The following is a 22,217-nucleotide window of genomic DNA, read 5'->3' as shown; positions in this document are numbered from 1 at the left end:
CCCAATATAGAGGAGGCCACATCGGGTGCAGAGGATGCAATAGGTGATGTGTGTGGAGGTGCAGGTGAATCTGTGGCGGATATGGAAGTTTCCTTTGGGGCCTTGGAGGGAGGTGAGGGGGGAGGTGTGGGCGCAAGCCTTGCACCTCCTGCGGTTGCAGGGGAAGGTGCCGCGAGTGGAGGTTGGGTTGGTGGGGGGTGTGGATCTGACGAGGGAGTCACGGAGGGAGTGGTCTTTACGGAATGCTGATAGGGGAGGGGAGGGAAATATATCCTTGGTGGTGGGGTTCGTTTGGAGGTGGCCGAAATGACGGCGGATGATATGCTGTACATGGAGATTGGTGGGGTGGTAGGTGAGGACCAGTGGGGTTCTGTCCTGGTGGCGGTTGGAGGGGCGGGACTCAAGGGTGAAGGAGTGGGAAGTGGAAGAGATGCGGTGGAGGGCATCGTCGACCACGTCGGGGGGGAAATTGCGTCCTTGAAGATGGAGGCCATCTGGGTTGTACGTTTTTGGAACTGGTCCTCCTGGGAGCAGATGCGGCGGAGACGAAGGGATTGGGAGAATAGGATGGCGTTTTTACAGGGGGCTGAGTGGGTAGTCCAGGTAGCTGTGGGAGTCGGTCGTTTGTAGTAGATGTCCGTGTTGATTCGGTCGCCTGAGATAGAAATAGAAAGGTCAAGGAAGGGGAGGGAGGAATCTGAGACTGTCCAGGTGAATTTGAGGTCGGGGTGGAAGGTGTTGGTGAAGTGGATGAACTGTTCAACCTCCTCGTGGGAGCACGAGGCGGCGCGGATAGTCATCGATGTAGCGGAGGAAAAGGTGGGGGGTGGGGCCAGTGTAGTTGCGGAAGATGGACTGTTCCACATATCCTACGAAGAGGCAGGCAAAGCTGGGGCCCATGCGGGTGCCCATGGCTACTCCTTTGGTTTGGAGGAAGTGGGAGGATTGGAAAGAGAAGTTGTTCAGGGTGAGGACCAGTTCAGTCAGTCGAAGGAGGGTGTCATGGAAGGGTACTGGTTGGTACGGCGGGCTGTGGCTCAACACTTCAACTCCCCCTCCCACTCCACCAAGGATATGCAGGTCTTTGGACTCCTCCATCGCCAGACCACAACAACACCACGGTTGGAGGAAGTGCGCCTCATCTTCCGCCTAGGAACCCTCCAACCACAAGGGATGAACTCGGATTTCACCAGTTTCCTCATTTCCCCTCCCCTCACCTTGTCTCAGTCAAATCCATCGAACTCAGCACCGCCCTCCTAACCTGCAATCTTCTTCCTGACCTCTCCACCCCCACCCCAGTCTGACCTATCACCCTCACCTTGACCTCTTTCCACCTATCGCATTTCCAATGCCCCTCCCCCAAGTCCCTCCTCCCTACCTTTTATCTTAGCCTGCTGGACACACTTTCCTCATTCCTAAAGAAGGGCTTATGCCCGAAACGTCGATTCTCCTGTCCCCTGGATGCTGCCTGACCTGCTGCACTGTTCCAGCAACACATTTTCAGCTCTGATCTCCAGCATCTGCAGACCTCACTTTCTCCTCTAACAACTTGTCCACCATCAATGTCAGACTCACCAGTCTGTAGTTCCCTGGCTTGTCCTTACCACATTTCTTAAATAATGTTACCACGCTAGCCAACCTCCAGTCTTCCAGCACCTCACTTGTGACTGTCAATGATACAAATATCTCAGCATGAGGCCCAGCAATCACTTCTCTAGCTTCCCACAGAGTTTGAGGGTACCTCTGATTAGGTCCTGGGGATTTATCCACCATTATGCATTTCAAGGCATCCAGCACTTCCTCTTCTGTAATATGGACAATTTTCAAGATGTCATCATCTATTTCCTCACATTCTAAATCTTCCATGTCCTTCTCCACTGTAAACACTGATGCAAAATACTCGTTTAGTATCTCACCCATCTCCTGCAGCTCCACACAAAGGCTGCCTTGCTGATCTTTGAGGGGCTGTATTTGTTCCCTAATTACTTTTTTGTCCTTAATATATTTGTAAAAACCCTTTGGGTTTCTTCGTAACCTTATTTGCCAAAGCTTTCACATGTGCCATTTTTGCCCTCCTGATGTTCCTCTTACATATACTCCTGCTGCCTGTGTACTCTTCTAAGGATTCACTCAATCTCTCCTGTCTATACCTGGCATATGCTTCCTTCTTTTTCTTAACCAAACCCTCAATTTCTTTAGTCATCCAACATTCCCTACATCTATCAGCCTTTCCTTTCACCTTCATGGGAATATACTGTCTCTGGACTCTCATTATCTCATTTCTGAAGGCTTCCCATTTTCCAGCCGTCCCTTTACCTGCGAATATTTGCCCCCAATCAGCTTTTGAAAGTTCTTGCCTAATACCTCAAAATTAGCATTCCTCCAATTTAGAACTTCCAACTTTAATCTGGTCTATCCTTTTCCATCACTATTTTAAAACTATTGAAATTATGGTTGCTGTCCCCAAAGTGCTCCCCCACTGACACCTCAGTCACCTGCCCTGCCTTATGACCCAAGGATAGGTCAAGTTTTGCACTTTCTCTAGTCGGTGCATCCACATAACTGACTCAAAATTTTCTTGTACACTTTTTACAAATTCCACTCCATCTAAACCCTTAACACTATGACAGTCCCAGACTATTTTTGGAAAATTAAAATCTCCTACCATAACCACCCTACTATTCTTACAGATACATAGGGCATGCTGGAGGTAGCTGGCAGCACAATGTAAACCAAGATGCTAACTAGCTTAAACTGATCAGAATTTCACACCCAGTAACTTTAAGAATGCCCTAATATGAATTGTTGTTTATATATGGTTTATATTACAGCAAAGTGAAGCCAAACAAAAAGGGCATATTCACTTAACTAATATCCCAATGAATATACAATATTTTACTTTAGATTATTTGTGATTGGAGATGAACAGATAACATTTCCAAACATGTTTGACAAAAAAATGGTGTATCTTGAAATTTTAAAATATGTAATCTGTTATAGAATAGATTAGTAATGATTTCGCACTACCTTCAGAAAGATGGTGTCAGTCACCTGTTTTCTTAGAGGAAAATTAATTTCTAGATGCCAATAAAAATTTGCCAGAAGGTTCACCTCAGTTTGTACATGAGTAAACTTCCAATCACACCATATCGTTTTAGCTAATCCATTCAGAACTGAGCTGCCAATCTTTGTTTTTTTTGTTTCCACTTTCATAAGTACAACAGTCCAGAAAACACCATTACTGAACAATTACACTCTTTCTCGTTGTGTATACTGTTCCTTTTAGAAAGGACATCCTAGGACAACTCTTATTGATTGACAGGAAATATTATAGATACTTCTGGAGCAAATGTGCACAATCTAGTATCTGGAATGCTGTACCAAAAATCCAATCAAATCAGGTTCCACTAATCAGCTTAATACTCAATAACTTCAAACCAAGGGCATCTCGAATAAAGTTAGGTTTTATAGTTTTGAGGGTTTTTTTAAATATATATCTTAGTTAGAGGCTTCTTGACAAATTTCAACATTTTAAAAATATATAGAAATTGAACATTTTAGGTTGATGTAGGTTTGTTCGCTGAGCTGGAAAGTTCATTTCCAGATGTTTCATCACCCTACTAGGTAACATCTTCAGTGGGCCTCTGGGCGAAGCCTAGTAGGGTGATGAAAATGAACCTTCCAGCTCAGTGAGCAAACCTACATCAACATCCTAAAATGTTCAACCTGATAGTAAGCATATTTGTTCATTTCCAAGTGGAGAAAAAGATGTTAACTTATTGAGGATGTGATCAAAATCATGTTTTGGTTAAAATGTTCAACCTGAACATTTCAACCAAAACATGATTTTGATCACATCCTCAATAAGTTAACATCTTTTTCTCCACTTGGAAATGAACAAATATGCTTACTATCAGTCTTCAGTGGTGGTCTACTTTCAATGCTATTGCAAGGGCTTTTAAAAATTCTAATAATGTAGCATCAAGAATATCTAACATTCTGCTGTTCAAAGTAATTATGAGGCATGTATGGAAGACTCAGAAAACATCAAATTCATTTTTGTTACTCACCTAGACTAAGGGGTTTGCTTCAGCAGTGACACTTCTGGTAAATGCAACTACACCCCATATGTAGATGTGTGTTAATTTTTGAAACCCTTTTGTTCTCACTCCTAACTTAGTCATTTGTGTCTAAACAGGTTTTTAAGACATCCAAATCCAAGCTGCAGTGAACTTCCTCTCTAAATCTTTCAGGTGGTCCTCCAGAGATTTCCCTTCAGAGCTATGAATAGGCTTGATCTTCCATGCATGTACACTCTTGTTAGAGTAAGTCTGAAGGCTGCCTGTCAGCTTTTGTTTTCTGCCTACGTTTCAGGCTCCGTTCCTGGGATACGGTTTATACTCTGACCTCCCCCAGCTGACATTCTTATTCCTCTCCCATCTGTCTACTACCCCTTTGTGAAGGTCTGTGCCTCATTTATTTCCTTACACCTGCCAACAGTTTTGGGTTTTTTCTTGCAGTATTTTCTTTTTCTTTATTATTCATAAACTGTTCCTACATTAAACCTCATTTTTTAAAAGTTATGCAAACATAAAATAAATCTGACTCGTGCCCTTGATTCTATATCCTATACATCATGTGACCCCAACAATAAGGTTGAGAGCAATGTCCTAAGCTGAATAGTACTTTATCTCATTACACCACTAAAACAAAAATAATTAATTACTGCTTCCAGTTATTGCATTCAATATGAAATATTGGCATACCTTATTCAGTCAATTATATACCTGCTGATGTGGTTACAACAACAGAAATAAGTTACAATTTAAGAATCTAAAAGACACAAAAATGTTTATAGTATCTTAGGATATGAATGCTCAACAATCCTTCATATTAAATTTAACCATGACTTTGGGTCAGATTCTAAATACAATCTAGGTAGTTCATTACTGAGAGAGAAAGTCGAAAACAGTTTGAACATGGTAATCACCTTGGATTGCTTTGATGCACTTAGTGGGTAGAGGGATCAAGTCACAAAACCAGGGACTGATACATAGCACAAGAAAATAGAAATACATATCCGATATAAAAAATAAATATGCACCGAAAATGAAACACAGGTTTCTTTCTACAAGCCTCCCAGTTGATAATTATAAATTGACAAAAGAATGTTTCAACTCCCATCTTGTACTTTTTTTTCCCCTGTTTTAATGGTCTGAGTACAAGGGGGAAAACATAATGCACTTGTAGTAAAGCAAGACATCAAATTTCTAAAAGTAGATTAAAATTTCATACAAATCTTTTTAAAATTTACCATTACTTCCAATTCCAAAACAATGACTCACTGATCAAAACATAAATCCACCCACATCTGAAATAGACATCATATTATTCTGTTAGGTTCACAAAAATTGATGGTGTGCACAATTGTTGCAAAATATCTGAATGTGTCTCACTAGACTTAGAACAACACCAATTTCTATTCTATCTAACCACAAGAAAGACTTTTCCCAATCACTCAAGCCCCTACAACTACCTACGTGGGAGTGAGTCCATGCATGCAGAAGAGGAGGGGGATGGAAGTGATTTTCAAAAGTCAACCCTCTTAAGCCCAGTCACCTAGCCAGATCAAAAAATTGAGATAAGAGATATCTATAATGTCTCTTCTGGAAACAACCCTCAAATGAGCTTTTGCAGCATTCTTTTTTTAAAAATATAGTTGAATTTAAATTTATTTGTAATTGATTGTGTCACCAGGAATTCTTTCTGAAAATGAGCTTTATCTCCTGTTGTCTGCCAAAACTAGACTGGACTACCCAAGCATGACTCTCCCTGCTGGAGAGGCATGACAGCTTCCACTCAATGCAATTTCTTTCATGCATCAATACTTAGATAAGAAGTCTCTGCTTTGTGGCACTGGAATTGGTATTTTACATAACGGAATTTAGAATAGGTTAGGTTCATTGCATTCAATGTATAAAATTTAAAGACTTTAAATCTTTATTTCATTATGAGGAATTTGCATTTGTCCAAAAATGTTAAAATTGATATCCATTGCACCCGATATGGTCTCCTCTACAATGTGGAGACAGGACGCCAACTTGCAGGTCGTTTCAGAGAACATCTCTGGGACACCCGCATCGACCAACCCCATCTCCCTGTGGCCGAACACTTCAACTCCCCCTCCCACTCCACCAAAGACATGCAAGTCCTGGGCCTCCTCCATCGCCAAACACTGACCACTCGATGCCTGGAGGAAGAATGCCTCATCTTCCGCCTTGGGACCCTGCAACCATATGGGATTAATGTGTATTTCACCAGTTTCCTCATTTCCCCATCCCCCACATTATCCCAGTCTCAAGCCTCCAACTTGGCACCACCCTCTTGACCTGTCCATCACCTTTCCCATCTATCCGCTCCACCCTCCTCTCCGACCTATCACCTTCTCCCCCACCTTCCCCCCAATCCCATCTCCTAGTTATCTCTCAGCACCCCCAATCCACAAGCCTCATTTCTGATGAAAGGCTTATGCCCGAAACGTCAATTCTCCTGCTCCTCAGATGCTGCCTGACCCGCTGTGTCTTTCCAGCACTACACTTTCAACTATGTTAAAATTGTACCAGTATTTCCTCAAATACATTTTGGAATGCACGACAATTTACGTTGCACCTTCCTCACAGAACTTACAATTGCATAACAAGTATGAATTATTCTGTTTGTGTAAAAACTAAAGTGACCACAAATAGTTCACATATCTTTCATGAATGAATGTACATAATTTCTATAACCTAGTCTGCAAAGCAAGTTCATAAACATTGCAAGTGCTTGTTGAACATTAGTTATGATGACTATATATTGTAAAATAATTATAAGCTAACTTATAAGCTGATGTGAAATGGTGATTTGAGCGATACTGCTGCCCCTTCAAGAACATATAATCTGTTTGCTAATAACAATATTTCACATTACCAGTAAGGAAATGGTTAAATTTAGCAAGCCTCTGAACTGAAGTCGCTTAAGACATTGATCTGGAAATCCTTGCAGAATCCTGGCAACATCACAACTTAAACACAATGCTTTGAATGGGGAACCTTTCATGAGCTGCATGTGAAATGTACCCTCCTCTTCACTTCTTTAATATTCAAAGTCACACAATGAAAGAATAGGAGGTTGGGATACCTTGAGAATTCAGTAAATCTCTCAATATTTTAGTTATTTTGATAATTTCCAACTATGATAGAAAACTTTTCAAATTATGTGGGGGGGAATGCAGGTTGAAAGAAAGTAAGGTTTCAAATTAGTTACAATTTTTATGTTGAAAATATGCAATAAAGGAGTAAAAGATCATACTTTAATTTTGTCTTCTCCAAATACTTCTAAGAAACATAGCCTAAAATGTGAATCAAAACTGTGAAGAAATAGTCTAAAAGGCATTACAAGCCTACTGTAATAACAAAGGCTATGTTGTCAATCTATCCAAAAAAATGACCATCAATATGTTGAGTAAAATAATTAAATGTTCCCAAAATTCACAGGGATAAAAGGGTTAAAAATAATTTCTGAATTTATCAGAATTTTCCATTTTAGGTTTCTGATCATTCAATACTCAACTGCAGTAACCTAGATCCTACCTCTTTATACTTCAAAACTACTGGAGAACACAAATTACAGGCCTGTAGAGAACTGACTGCACAAATTTCTACAAAAATGGTTTCCGCAATATCAGATTACAAGATAAAGCAATTCTATTTTACTGTTCTAGGATAGTTCAGAGTAACTGTATGTTACATCCTTGACATCATGATTTGAATAAGAGCTGCTAAAAGGTACAGTATCATACAACAGAGATGGAGGTAATTTGATCCACAGCAGCTTAACAGTTCTTCTAAAGGGCATTTCAATTGGTCCTACTTCCCTGCACTTTCCCCAAAGCCTTATAAAATTTTCTTCTTTTTCAGTTTACATCCAATTCTCTATGGAAAATTCCAACGACTACTTAAATAGAGATTTTTCATGCTATAAACATATTATGCGATTAAAAAAAAAATCCCTGTGATGGACTCTATTTGCAGGATATCAAGTTCATATTTTGCAGTACTTTTTTGTTGTACATCAGGTATGGTTCCTATGTTTTGTTATACATTAAATCTCCTGAATATCAAATGTTTTAATTTGAAAAGTAGACCCAAGTCCTTCAATAAAATAGAAGAATTATTCGCAAGTTTTATTGAGAAGGATACATTAATAAAGGGAATGCAAAAGATAGAAAACATGAAAGCTAGCAAAGAGAGGTTCAAACTAAATAAATAAGAATAAAATCATGAAGGTCATCATACAAATAGTCTGAGTAGAGGGGAGAAAAAAACCCTAGAAACAATACAATTGACGATCCTCAACCATATTTATCTTACAATCTTACAAAGTGGTTGTGTTAACAAAGTAATGAGAAATATATCAATGTGGCAATGCTACTTGCTTCTTTCAAAGTACTGATGAATCATAAACAGATAAGATAACAGTGTAATAAGGTAAATAAGAGAAAATCTGAGGCAATTCATCTTTTTGTGTTGAAGAGTTACAAGAAAACTATAACATTTTCGCATAAAGCAAATACAAATACAGCAACCTTCAGAATTAAAAAATCCATAATATTTTCTTGAAACTGAAGCAATTACATTTAAAATAAAACATTGCTACAATTAGGTACTCTACATTATATCAAAAAATTTTGTCTTAAGGTTTTTGCCCGTCCCACTCCCAACTCAAATCCCACATTGCCATCTGGGATTGTCAGGCACCTTGGAGTGGGGAAAACAGTATCGCCTGGATCGTATGTCAGTGCCCCTAGCAACACGGGAATGAAAATTGACATTGCCACACAAAGACCACTGTGGCTAAAGCACCAAAAATAGTGACAGAATGTCTGGAACGTACTGTCAGCATGCTGCTGCAGTTAAAAGAATTTTACCAACTAGCGCCATAAACTAACACGTGACTTATAAGCTTATTGAATATCCTTAGCAAGCTAGACAGACTGGCTACTGATGAGGGTTCATAATATTGTCCCTGGCAGACACCACTGCATAACTAATTCAAATCAATCTTTAACCACAACTTGCTGAAAGTACAAAGTCATAAAAACAGGGTCACAGTAACTAATGCACAATGTTTTCTGTGTGATCACTGCACTACATGCTACAATCTTGGACAAGGTAATAAATAAAAAAAACTTCAATGAGACCACTGTTTGGAAATCCATTCATTCTGTAATATTTACAAGAGGTAAAGCTTGTGAAGTTATACATATAAAATGCATGAAGCAAATGCTAAAGCAAGTAACACTTTTCAAAAATATTAATGATCAACTATTTGAAAATACTTAATTAAATCTATCCCATGTTCAAATACAGCTTTGTCTTTTACCACAAAACATATGACCGTAAGTATTATGTTAGACATAGCACATTTTAAAAATAAAAAATTTTGCTCATTTAGAAAACTAATTATGTTTATATCAAATAATTCTTCCCAATCTATTTAGAAAATGATTCCATTGAAGTACCAATGGAGGGAACATAATAGGGTGCATACAAGAAGGTTTTCCTCTTATTGGGAGATTAAAACTAAGGGGTAACTTAAGATATGAGGCGAATTCTTTTTTCCTTAGAGGGTCGACAGACTGTGGAATTCTCTTCCACAGAAAGCTGTGAAGGCTGAGTCACTGACTTTATCCAAGTCAAAGTTAACTAAGAGTTCTGATAGACAAGGGTTACTCGAGGCAGACAGAAATTAGAGTTAACAGCCATGATGTAACTGAATGGCCTTCCAATGCTCCTAAGTCCTTCATTCCTGGACCAGGAAATTTCGATCAACACAAAAACTCCAGTCAAATATCTATACTGTTAAAGTTATTTGCTTGTAGTACCAATTTAAGGATGGAATGGATGAAATAAAACAATAAGATCGCTGATGAACACATATAAAGGCCAGCTAAAAAAAATTAACATGTACTGTATCCCACCGTGATTAGATGTAATTATTTAATCCATAGATGTGTTCAAGTGTCCATTACTGCAGGAACACAATATAGTTATTCGTTCCACTCCATAAAATAAATTATATCAAACATAAAATAGACAAAAAAACAGTATTATTTTACACTATGTCTGTTAGAAGATGCCACAGAATTAAGTATGATGCAAAACTGAGTCATAAAGACCAGGAAGTGACAGGTTAGATTATTCAGTCTACATTTAGTTACATTATCTTAGTTAACCATTACACTTATTCTCAATGTCCTGGACAACAGAACAAGGAAACGTCAGTAACAAACTGAGGTCCTGATATTTAGCCTCTGATCTCTGCTAGAAATGTGCTTGCACAGCTATCAGATGAAGAGAGGATCAAACTGTCTGATGTCCTAGACCAACTGGTCTACCTAACAAACTCATTGCCTAGCCTCAAAAATTGAGAATGTCCATTCCTACACCTGTACCCAAGGGCTCTTGATTCCCATGTGATTGCACCTCAGCAAAGTGCATCTATTTCATTAAATGATAGGATATAACTGGAAGAAACAAATAGTTTTCCAGTTTATCTTGTGTACTCTTCCGAAGGCTGAACAGCTACACTGACAAAAGAAATCTGATACCTTTACCAAGTGAACATTACTCATTACCCAGTCCTGTTCTTATTTGACTTACAAGGCTAGCAGAACTGTCATCAGGAGCTAGAATCCTGGTGCATCAGTTTAACTATCTGCTAAGTATTCTCTAAAGTAGCATTCAATAACTAACAGACAAAACTTACAATGCTATCTGTCATTCAATTAAAATAACGTTATCTTGCATTAATATGGATTTTAACTAAACTTAATTGTTGATAGATTGCACCTGCGGTCACAACTAAAAATCACACATAGCCTCACCATCAATTGATGAATTTATTTTCTAAAAGATTAGATCGGGGCAACTTTTTCACACAGAGGGTGGTCCGTGTATGGAATGAGCTGCCAGAGGAAGTGGTGGAGGCTGGTACAATTGTGGGCGGCACGGTGGCACAGTGGTTAGCACTGCTGCCTCACAGCGCCGGAGACCAGGGTTCAATTCCTGCCTCAGGCGAATGACTGTGTGGAGTTTGCACGTTCTCCCCGTGTCTGCGTGGGTTTCCTCCGGGTGCTCCGGTTTCCTCCCACAGTCCAAAGATGTGCAGGTCAGGTGAATTGGCCATGCTAAATTGCCCGTAGTGTTAGGTAAGAGGTAAATGTAGGGGTATGGGTGGGTTGCGCTTCAGCGGGTCGGTGTGGACTTGTTGGGCCGAAGGGCCTGTTTCCACACTGTAATGTAATGTAATGTAATCTAATCTAATTGCAACATTGGATGGGTATGTGAATAGTAAGGGTTTGGAGGGATATGGGCCGGGTGCTGGCAGGTGGGACTAGATTGGGTTGGAATATCTGGTCAGCATGGACGGGTTGGACCAAAGGGTCTGTTTCCATGCTGTACATCTCTATGACTCTATCTCATATTCATAGGGATAGAATATAACTGCACAAGTCTGAAAGACTTCAGGCAAGTTAACAATCTAATATACTGTCCACTATAAATGTCCAAATTACCTTGGAGCTGTCACATTGGGCTATCAAATGACAGTTCTCTTCAAGAGATTAAATAACGTTCACATGTTGACATTCACATCCAAAGGCATTTTATTACAAATGTTACTAAATAGGAACATACAGTACTTCCAGTCTCAAGATGCCATAAAGAATTATGGAGAAAAAACAAATTTTTTCCTAGAATTTTGAGAATCCACATTAAATTATGTTCTCCTTTAAAATAAATTTTAATATGTACATTTTGGTTTAAAAGTTAGTCCCTTTCGGTCAATATGACTCCTGTGTGCTTGATGACCACTATATCCCCCCCCCCACCAGATCCCACTGACAGCAACAGGTAAACTCCAGAGGCAGTTAAAAATATTCTTATCACCCCTGACACACAGACAAGCAAAACAAAAAGAATATGCCATGCTTAGTCAATATATGAAAAACCTAAACGAACAAATTTATGATTTTAACAAGTCAGATTTATTTTAAGGACAATGAACAGCTATATTCAAGATACTAAAATTACCAAAGGGCACTCATTTTTAAGAAAGAAATTGAAATTACTGTATTTCAGTACATGTTCCCAGTCAAACTACACAAGAAATTACGACTAAAATTAAGTAACATACGATTTAATGAAGCAATTCACTTAACCTGTTAAAAAGTCAAAACAGTTTCAAACATAACACAGACAGGAGCATAACATGATTTATTTGTTGGCAAATTCTTCTGTTTCTTGTCAAACTACCTAAGGATGCAAATTTCACAGTTTTGATGGGTCTGCAGAAAAGTAGTAAATTATCAGCAGATGTGGCACATAATTAATCTGATGTACTTCACACATGAACCTAGCTGCTAATTAAAACCCTACATATAATTGACTTCATTTACATATCATTGAAGCTTCACAACAATTACAAATTCTTTACAAAAACATCAGTACAGTATATATTCTGAGAAATAAACTAGACATAAACTCAAAAATCTTCGACCAAGATAGACCAAGTATTGCACTTTAGAATATCTTAAAAATGCACTGAAAAAGGCATTTACGTTTGATATTAAATAAATATTAATGCATCTTGTTAGGTTGCTTTCAATTTGTTTTCAAATGTACTTTTGACTGTATAACCTTAAGAAAAGAGAACTTCAAACTGTACACTAGACCATACCATAATCTTTAAATAAAATGTTGATAGCCTGCTAAAGAGGCTTCTTTGAATCCAGAAAATAAACAATATTTTATCACCATATCACTGCAAATCTTGAGATATTTTTATTTCAACAAACATTCCAATACCACTCCAAAGAATTTTGAAACGTTTGAACTATTCAATACAAAAGTGCTTCATGAACTAATTAAAGGCAAACAATTAAGAGATCCCCTAAAGGTTATTTCAAGACATCACAGTTGGATTATTCAACTCTAAAATCGGAACTGAAAGTTTGGCATATCACTAGCCAAATGATCAAAATGTTTACTCTTCATTCAAACTTCAAGCTCATTGTGAATGGATTTATATCTACAAGTATGCCAATATCCTTCTACATGGGGTGATGGCTACCAAGACACAGTAAAATAACTTTCAGTGGTTTCCTGAACCATGATAATCAGAGCAAACCTAAATTTTGTTTGACTCTTACTAAATTATGTCCTACTACAAATCCACAAGCTAGTGTATGCAAAGTTACACACCATTCACATTTATTCTAATCTAGCGTTTGGGTGCAATTTTAAAATCCACTATTGGGTGCAATTTTAAAATAAGAGTTGGGAAAATTACGTTTCTTTTTATGGTTGCCTATTAATTACCGTGAACATATGAAAAGGGACTCCTGAAAGTCTGCAGGAGAAACGCTAAAGATTTTCTAACTTGATCACGACCAAGAGAATTGGTGGGAAATATTCCAAGGTAGCGCGAGTCGTCTGAACTATGGGGGACTGAGCGCGAGGCACTTTCGCGGCCGTTGAGCTCGAGGCCCCGCGTGCTCCGAATATACTTAACAATTTGCGCGCCACGGAAGCCCGGTCAAAAAAGACAGCCCCACACCGTCACCACGACAATCTTTTCCCGCCGCCACTCTTCCCCGGCGTTTGAAGGCATTTTTTTTTTATGATCGTCCGTTCGTTTCTCACAGCATGGAATTTATCAATGATTTCCCTTTCGGGGCGAGGGCATGAGGATGAGGTATTACGTTGACAAGCGGCGACTTCTCTTTCAACTCGTCAACAAGTAACCGGCTCCGTTGAGAAAGAAAGAGGTAAGAAGTACATCTGCTAGCAAAGAAATGGTAAAATGACGAGGCACTGAATCCAGAGGCACTGAAGCGCCTCATTTGGGCCCACTCACCGTGTATTCAACTGACAAAGTTTTACTTAGATTGATAAAGTGTGAAGGCGGTGGTAAATGGGCGGGGCCGAATCAGCTCCCGTACTGACCATGCGCCATTTCAGTCACGAGGCGGACACATGGGGCTTTGTGACGTCACTGAGACCCCCAGATCACCTGATATGTTTCTTTTAAACCTTACTGCTTGCTCTTCCAATTCGGTATTGGTGGGAGAATGATTGAGATATGCAGTGTCCTTTGTATAACTGTAACATCTCAGCGAAATGGGAATGTAACCCCCTGTAAATATTCCAATCTGGATATTGTAAAATGATTACATGTGTAAAAAACGAAACATGAATGGTACAGACAAATTTAAATTCTTCAGAAATTAATCATTGCACATGTGGCGCTAACGCCGCTTCGGACTTTTTGCTTTCTCACACCCACCTATAATTACTGGTTGCGAAAAGAGAGGTTGAATAAATGTATATTTGTGTTAAAATAGAATACAAACTTATAATTTCGTGTGCAAAAACTGAATATTACTTTACACATACCCGCCATAAACTTACGTTTATGGAAGGAAACTAATTTCTATAGGCACTCATCCTGATCCATCTAGAGTTACATCAACAGGTGCGTGTAAACTCAGGCAGTATTCAAGTCTATTCTTGACAAAAGTCCAACATTCCAGATTTCTCATCACTCCTACGCATTAAGTTCTCCCTCCTTTCACAATATCCATACAAGTCTCATTAACCACAACTTCCTGTCTTTACTGCACGCGATCTATGCTTTCTGGCGGGGCCTTCCCGCTTGCACGGTTCATGTGTTGCTATTGGGCTTCAAAACTAAATCAAAACTATCGAAGGAATCGTTTCAGCAAAAATTAGATGGATATCCAAGCAAAGTAATATTAAGAAGCTAGAATCTTCATGGTTTGATTTCCAATAGAACAGCTTCTGGAGTTGTCCCTTTAAAACTTGTAGGAATTATGATTTTGCTCAGATGGCACTAATGGTACTTTATTTTCCCCTGAAATGTCTGCAATCATGTTGCAGATGGATACAAAACGATCCTTCGTGATGGATAAACTAAGTTCTCGACCCATCAATCAGATCTTCTTTAAATCAATCCTTTACATAAAAGCTAGTTTTTAGAACCAAAAACATTGCAGCATTTTTTTTAACTAAACTGTTCTTTCAGACCATATTTCTTACAAACACTTAAGCAATGCAATCCAATATTCCTTGGCACAGCTCGTTTTTTTCTTTGCTTACTAAACTTTCCGTAATTGCCCGGGTAATATGTATAGTATTACAATAGGAACAAAAATCCAAAAGCGCGAGGGATTGAATTGGTACATTGAAAGTCAAACAGCATACTCGTCAGACAATGTGCCGAGTATGCCTCATCGGCTTTTTAAAATTAATAACAATTGATGCAAATGAACAGTTGAGCGTTTCCTTTTCAATTCAAGGTTCACGGCCGTAACCTTTACCCACGCATAACGAACAATCAATGTAGTGTCTGCTAGATCTTCTCAAAATCGAAATGAAATGGGGTGGGGATGGGTGCTGCTAGAGAGAGAAAAACATTAAATGAAACAAGTTTGTATTTTTGTATGAAATATGGAATGAAATCCGAATTGATAAGTTAGTATCGCACTTTGAGGTAGGGAAGTTTGCGGTCATTCACGGCTTTTGAAGCGTAACCTTGCAGTAGCACAGCTTCTTGAACAGTTTACTTTTATATTTTGGAATAAATTGTCTTGACAGATTCAGTGTATATTCTTAAATCGCACCTATGTTTTCAGTTGATATGTTAGCGAACCTAAGTACAGCCATGATCATGTTGAAATCTAGTTTAAGTATAAGAGAGGATTAAGAAGCTTCCCCAGTTTGCCTTTCGGCATTAAATCTCCTCAAGATCTGCTGAGTTGATGTGGATTGGATAAAACAGTGCCCTACACAGGCCATGCCTTGGCAGTTGTTAACAGTCAGCTCTCTCCATACAAATGCACATCTCACAAAACCACTCCCACATATTAGTGAGCAAGGAAGCACACACCCTTGTCTGAAACTATCACAATGACCAGCCCGTAGTCAACTTAGCACGTCATTATCTATAATGGGAAACGATTAAAATACATACACCTTCAAGTATTTATTGATATCATTCATGAGTTTAAAACTTCTCCGCCAAGTGAAGGGAGAGTACATTGAAAAAGAAGTTTAAGTCATAATTTCCCCAAATTTAATGAAAAACAAACTTGCAAAAACAGCCTATATAACAATTACACGGCCGTATACAATAACGATACTTGTGAAGCCGAAAATTAAAGATTCAACTTTATTTAAGGATTGAGTTTTTTTTTGCGTTCAGTTTGTAGCGCCTATTATTGGCTTTGAAAAACGCGTTAAAACATTAAACTTAACACATTTAAAACTCTGTACCGTAAACAGTTAGCTGTTATAATCTATAATAAAGGATGCGTCTGAAGTTCTAAAAAAAAACGCTCACCCTGGGTGCTTTTCTTTTGTATTTGTTGCTGTAGTCAAATCTCTCTTTCATTTCATCCAGCAATTGTTCCAATCGTGCCTTCTCCTCTTTTGCCGTGTAATCCTGACTCAAAAGGACATAGGCTCTCCAGTTGGCCGAATCGAAACCCCAATGGCAGGTTCTGTTTTCCAAAGATTTGTGCGAGTGTACTACGAATTTGTGAGGAGGGTACATCAGCCTGCAGTCCATGCATTGGATACATGCAGCATGAGGATTACCGTACAATTCAGGCACAAAGAGTCCCTTGCACTTTCCAAAACACTCATGGTATACTTTGAAGCTCTTCTCTGTGATCTCTAACTCAATGGTGCTTGAGTATTCTTTTTTGCAATGGGGAGGATAAGTTCCTCCATAGAGTAAGGCATTGCAAAGCCTCTCTGCATCTGTCTTAGTAATCAAGCCACAAGATGGGGCAGAGAAGGGCAAGATCCCCATGACTTTCAAAATCTCCAGCTGGTCTGCCGTGCATCTAGAGCAGTAAATATGTAATTCGTCGCATACCGAATTGATCTGTTGAAGGGAAAAATCTCTAAGGACGGAGTTCAGAATCTGAGGCAAGCAAAGCCTCTTCTCCCCACCAACCACGAAACAAGAAATGGTTTCCCCCTCCAAAATAGTCTCGCATCTCTCCGTTGACCGATCCGAGGGAATGAAAAGGGGTCCCGGCATGACAGGAGGGGGCTGAATGGGTAGGTGAATAATCTGATCTGTTTCCTTCCCAGTTTCCTTTTTGTACATCATCTCGTGAGCCCATCGAGCAGAAAAAGCTGCCGGTCCTCCAAGCGAACTCATACTGCTGAGATGAAACTGCTTTAAGGTTTGTTGGAGTCCTGGATGAGGCTGAAAACTAGACCTTGGTACAGTCTCCATGATTTTTGGCCCCAAAAAGCACACCCGTTTTGTATAAATTCAACTGAATCCTTTAAAAAGCCACGGCGTCCAAGTTTATCCCACCACGACGGACAATATTAAAGTAGCTCATGAAATCCAGTCTCTAAGCGTGCTGTGTTTTTGCAGCACTCTTACGTACAAACATATCCACAATCGTGCCCTTAAAAAGATCTTCAAGCAAATGCTGGTTAAACCAGTCCTTCGAAATCCAGCCCCCAATTGGTTTCAGACTCTATACTTTGTTTCTTTTTTCTTCTTTTCAATCCTCTTTTACGATCTACAAGCGTAAAGACGCAGCACATCCACACAATACGACCTTGTAGCTCAGACTGTCTTCTCCCCTCTGTTTGTCGGCGTCTAGGTCAGGCATTGAATCTCAGCCAAGAATGCGTCTGACTCCCCCAGGGCTCTTCCAGGAACCAGCACACTGCCCACCGATTTCAACAGCAGCCTACAAACATGCAACAATTGGTTTCACAAACTATTAGCTTTTCAAACTACCACGCGGAAGGGAGAGAATTTTTTTCCCAAAGTTCACTCGCTAGCGTTTATTATCAGGATTGGTCGCTAGCAGCTTATTCGACAAGACACGTTCTGTGGTTTACAGATCGTCAGTTTGATCTAATATAACGTGAGCGGGAGTATTTTTGTCTTAAGATGGCCGAACAATTCTACAATAAGTATTAATGTAACTTTTCTTACGGTTAATCAATAATTTTAAGAAGTGTAATACTCAGAACTCCATTTCTTTTGGGTTTTTTTACATTACAAACTTTAGCATGTACTGACCGTCTCAGTATACTTTTAGTTTAGTGATATCTAATAGCACTCTAAATTCCAAGTCAGATACATGTGGGTTCAACATTCCAGAAATTCAACACAAAAGCCCGACACACCCGTGCAATACTGAAGCATGTGTGTTATCAGAAGTGCTATCTTTTGGATGAGGTGCTGGAATGAGACCCCAACGGCCTTTCGGGTGGAGGCAAAAAATCCCACTGCATTATATGGAAAAAAAGCAGGAGACTTATTCCTGGCCAATATTATCTCTCAATCGACATCACATCTGTCGAAGAATCACCGGACTCGAAATGTTAACTCTGCTGAGTTTCTCCAGCAATTTCTTTTTTTGTCACAAAATATATTATTCTGGTCATTAATATGCTTGCAACTCCACTCACCTAGCTGACTCCCATAACCTTTCACTCACTTGTATGTCAAAAATCTGTCTAACTCAATTTTGAACATATTAAATTACCCAGCCTTCACTACTGACTGGGAAAAAAATCCACAAACAAACCATTCTCTGAGAGAAAAAACACATCTCTGTCATAAATGGGAGACCTTTTATATTTAAACTATGTTTCGGAGATGGTCAAGATCGTCAAGTTCCTAGAAATAATGATCACCAACATCTGACCTTGTCCATTCACGTTGATACGATGGTCAAGCAAACACAAAAATGCCTTTAATTCCTCAGGACTCTAGGAAATCTTGCATGCCCACAAAAACTCTTACCAATTCTTATAGATGCACCACTCTATCTGGATGCATCATCACTTGGTATATGGCAACTGCTCTGCTCAGGACTGTAAGAAACTACAGAAAGTTGTGAACTCAGCCCAGTCAATCATGCTAGCCAATCTTCCATCTGTTGATTCCATCTATACCTCTAGCTACCTTGGGAAGGCAGCCAACATAATCAGGAACCTCTCCCACCCAAGTTCTAATCTTCCAATCTCTTCTGTTGAACAGAAGATACAAAAGGTTAAACATATGTACCAACAAATTCAAGAACAGCTTCTTCTCTACTGTTATTAGACTTCTGAATGAACCTCTTAAATTTTAAATTTAATGATGATCTCACTGTTTGTGCACCTTCTCTGCAGCCATAACATTGTATTTCTCGCTTTGTTCTACTAACTTTATGCACTTTGTATGCTATAATCTGCCTGTACTGCACTCTAAATAAAACTTTTCACTGTGCCTAGGTACATGTGACAATAATAAATCAAATCAAATCCTAATTCTAGCTTCCCCAGAACAGGAAACATTTTCTCAGCATCAGCCCTGTTAAGTCCTCTCAGAATCTTATGTTTTCAATAAGATCTGTTCTCAATCTCCTAAATGCCACAGGAATTCACACAACATGGTGGACCTTTCTTTAGAAAACAAATCCTTAATTTTCGGAATTAGCCAAGTCAACCACCTTTAAACTTCTTCCAATGCAAATGTGTCCCTTCATAAGTAAGGTGACCAGAACTGTGCAAATTGTTCTTGATGTGTCCTCACCCAATGCCCGCTGCAGCTGTAACAAGACATCCCTATATTTGTACAACAACCTACTTGCATTAAATGCCAGCATTTGATTATCTTTCTAATTATTTGCCAAACTGATGCTGTTTTTTTTTGTGATTCATGTACAAGGACACCCAGTTCCCTGTGCATTGCGGCATCTTGTCACCTCTCTCCATTTAAATAATATCTTACTTTTCTATTCTTCTTGCCAAAGTGAACAATCTCACATTTTCCACAATATCCTCCATCTGACCATTTTAATCACTCGTTTGACCTTTTTTTAATATATTCTTTGTTGAAATGCCCAAATTTGGACAGAATATTGCATCTAGTCATGTGGTTGGACAGGATTTGAGTATTCTTGTAAAAAGAAACATGCTATCAAAACTTTTTGCCTTACATTCATCAGGACAGACTCACAAGAATATATAATCTCAAAGGAAACAATTTTGACTACATGGGAAGAGGATGTTGATTGGTTGACAACATTTCTATATTGTCACAGAGAATGCACTAGGGAACAATGAAATGCTAAGCTTTAGTTTAAATTCAAACCAGGAAGGTCAATTCTGATTGGTCAAGGCATTACGATGAGCAGTGCACCTCAAAGGTTTTGCTTCGTTGAAAAAGATGCAATATGTGAACACAGTCTTTCTGTATGCAAAGGCTGTGAGTCCCCTGTTAATGTTAAATTAGTTGTTAGTGTAATTTGTACTACAACCCCAACTGTCCTTTTTGGAATCCGAACAAATGTTGGACATGGTGTTCTGAATTTTGCACATGAGCTTGTTGAGTATGTGAAAAAAAAATCCAGGTACTTTTAATAAATGATATGCTAATTTTCTGAACTTTTCAATTTATTGTAACATATTCTAGACAGTGTTTTTCTGTCTTCTAAATGTTTTATCTGTGTATTAATACACAATACTATCCTTTCATGATACCATCACATGAGCCACATTCTTCAAGAAACAGTTCATAAATGTGAAGAATGTCACTGGGGTATGATACACTTTCTATTTCTTGATAACACGTGAGGAATCTTCAACTGCAAACCATCCATGTGTTGTTTGTAACTGGCAGAGGAAAATTGGTGAATATCCATTTATTTGTTTGAATGGATTTCAAGTATACCTTGAAATGAGTATGCAGCATTCTTGTCTTAGTTAAGAAGCTCCATTTCTAATTTTAATCAAAAGTTGGAAAGAGCTTACCATGCATCTAGTCCCAGGTGCACCAGGCATTGAATGCCATAATCAGTTGATCTTAAGGGGATCACTACAAGATGTGGATGAAGTTGCAAGAATTTTTGTTAAAAAAAAATTTTGGTGCCAGGAGGAGCAATACAACATTCTGCCAATCAAAATTCTTTCAATATACTGTAATACCTTCCTCATCTCTCAGGACTTGTCATTCAACTCAATGCACTTTCTAACATTAAAATTGACAAGCTGCAGTATATTGTACAGCATAATAGAGTTCCTTCTACTCTGCACCCCAACCTCCACTTCTATAGACATCCTGCCGTTACAAAAGTGCAACCTTTTCTCAATTTCCCATACAGTACTTTAACATTGTAGTTTCTCAGTGAAATTCCAGAATAAGAACAGTTTTGTTGATGAGTTCAGTAAGGTTTTTAACAAAATTCTGCATGGTAGACTGGTTAGCAAGGTTAGATCACATGAAATACAGGGAGAACTAGCCAGTTGAATACAGAACTGGCTCAAAGGTAGGAGACAGAGGGTGGTGGTGGAAGGTGGTTGCTTTTCAGACTGAAGGGCTGTGACCAGCAGTGTTCCACAAGGATCAGTGCTGGGTTCACTGCTTTTTGTCATTTATGTAAATAATTTGGGTGTGAACATAGAAGGTATGGTTAATAAGTTTGCAGATGTCACCAAAATTGGTGGCATAGTGGAAGGCCAAGAAGGTTACCTCAGAGTACAACGGGACAGTGATGAGATGGGCTGATGCGCTGAGGAGTGGCTGCTGGAGTTTAATTTTGATAAATGTGAGGTGCTGCATTTTGGAAAGGCAAATCAGAACACGACTTATACACTTAATGGTAATGTCCTGGGGAGTGTTGCTGAACAAAGAGACCTTGGAATGCAAGTTCTTAGTTCCTTGAATGTGGAGTCCTTTACCTTTATTGGTCAGTGCATTGAGTTTAAGAGTTGGGAGGTCATGTTGAGGCTGTACAGAACTTTTGTTAGGCTAGTTTTGGAATACTGCATTCAATTCTGGTCGCCATCCTATAGGAAGGATGTTATGAAATTTGAAATGGTTCAGAAAAGATTTACAAGGATGTTGCCAGGGTTGGAGGATTTGAGCTATTGGGAAAGGCTGAATAGGCTGGGCTTATTTTCCTTGCAGCGTTGAAGGCTGAGGGATGAACTTATAGAGGTTTATAAAATTATGAGGGGATAATTAGCGTGAATAGTCAAGGTCTTTTCCCCAGGGAGCGGATGCCAAAACTAGAAGCATAGGTTTAAGGTGAGATGGGAAAGATTTAAAAGGGACCTAAGGGG

General features: G+C 39.0%; 1 protein-coding gene across 1 annotated transcript in view; it reads right to left on the bottom strand.

The window, feature by feature from the left end:
* The window catches only part of skia (SKI proto-oncogene a), a 187,317-nt gene extending 169,575 nt beyond the window's left edge, over positions 1 to 17,742 (bottom strand). Inside the window, exon 1 of the mRNA XM_043676022.2 lies at positions 16,465 to 17,742. Coding sequence (XP_043531957.1) covers positions 16,465 to 17,373 — 909 coding nt within the window. The 5' untranslated portion in view covers positions 17,374 to 17,742. The remainder of the gene's footprint in view (positions 1 to 16,464) is intronic.
* Positions 17,743 to 22,217: the final 4,475 nt, after the last annotated feature.

Source organism: Chiloscyllium plagiosum, unplaced genomic scaffold (assembly GCF_037043375.1).
Source record: "Chiloscyllium plagiosum isolate Xiang-an unplaced genomic scaffold, Cpla_swu_hap1 HiC_scaffold_37, whole genome shotgun sequence".
Taxonomy (NCBI): Eukaryota; Metazoa; Chordata; class Chondrichthyes; order Orectolobiformes; family Hemiscylliidae; genus Chiloscyllium; species Chiloscyllium plagiosum.
Note: the sequence above shows the minus strand (reverse complement) of the source record. Positions and strands in the feature narration are given on the sequence as shown.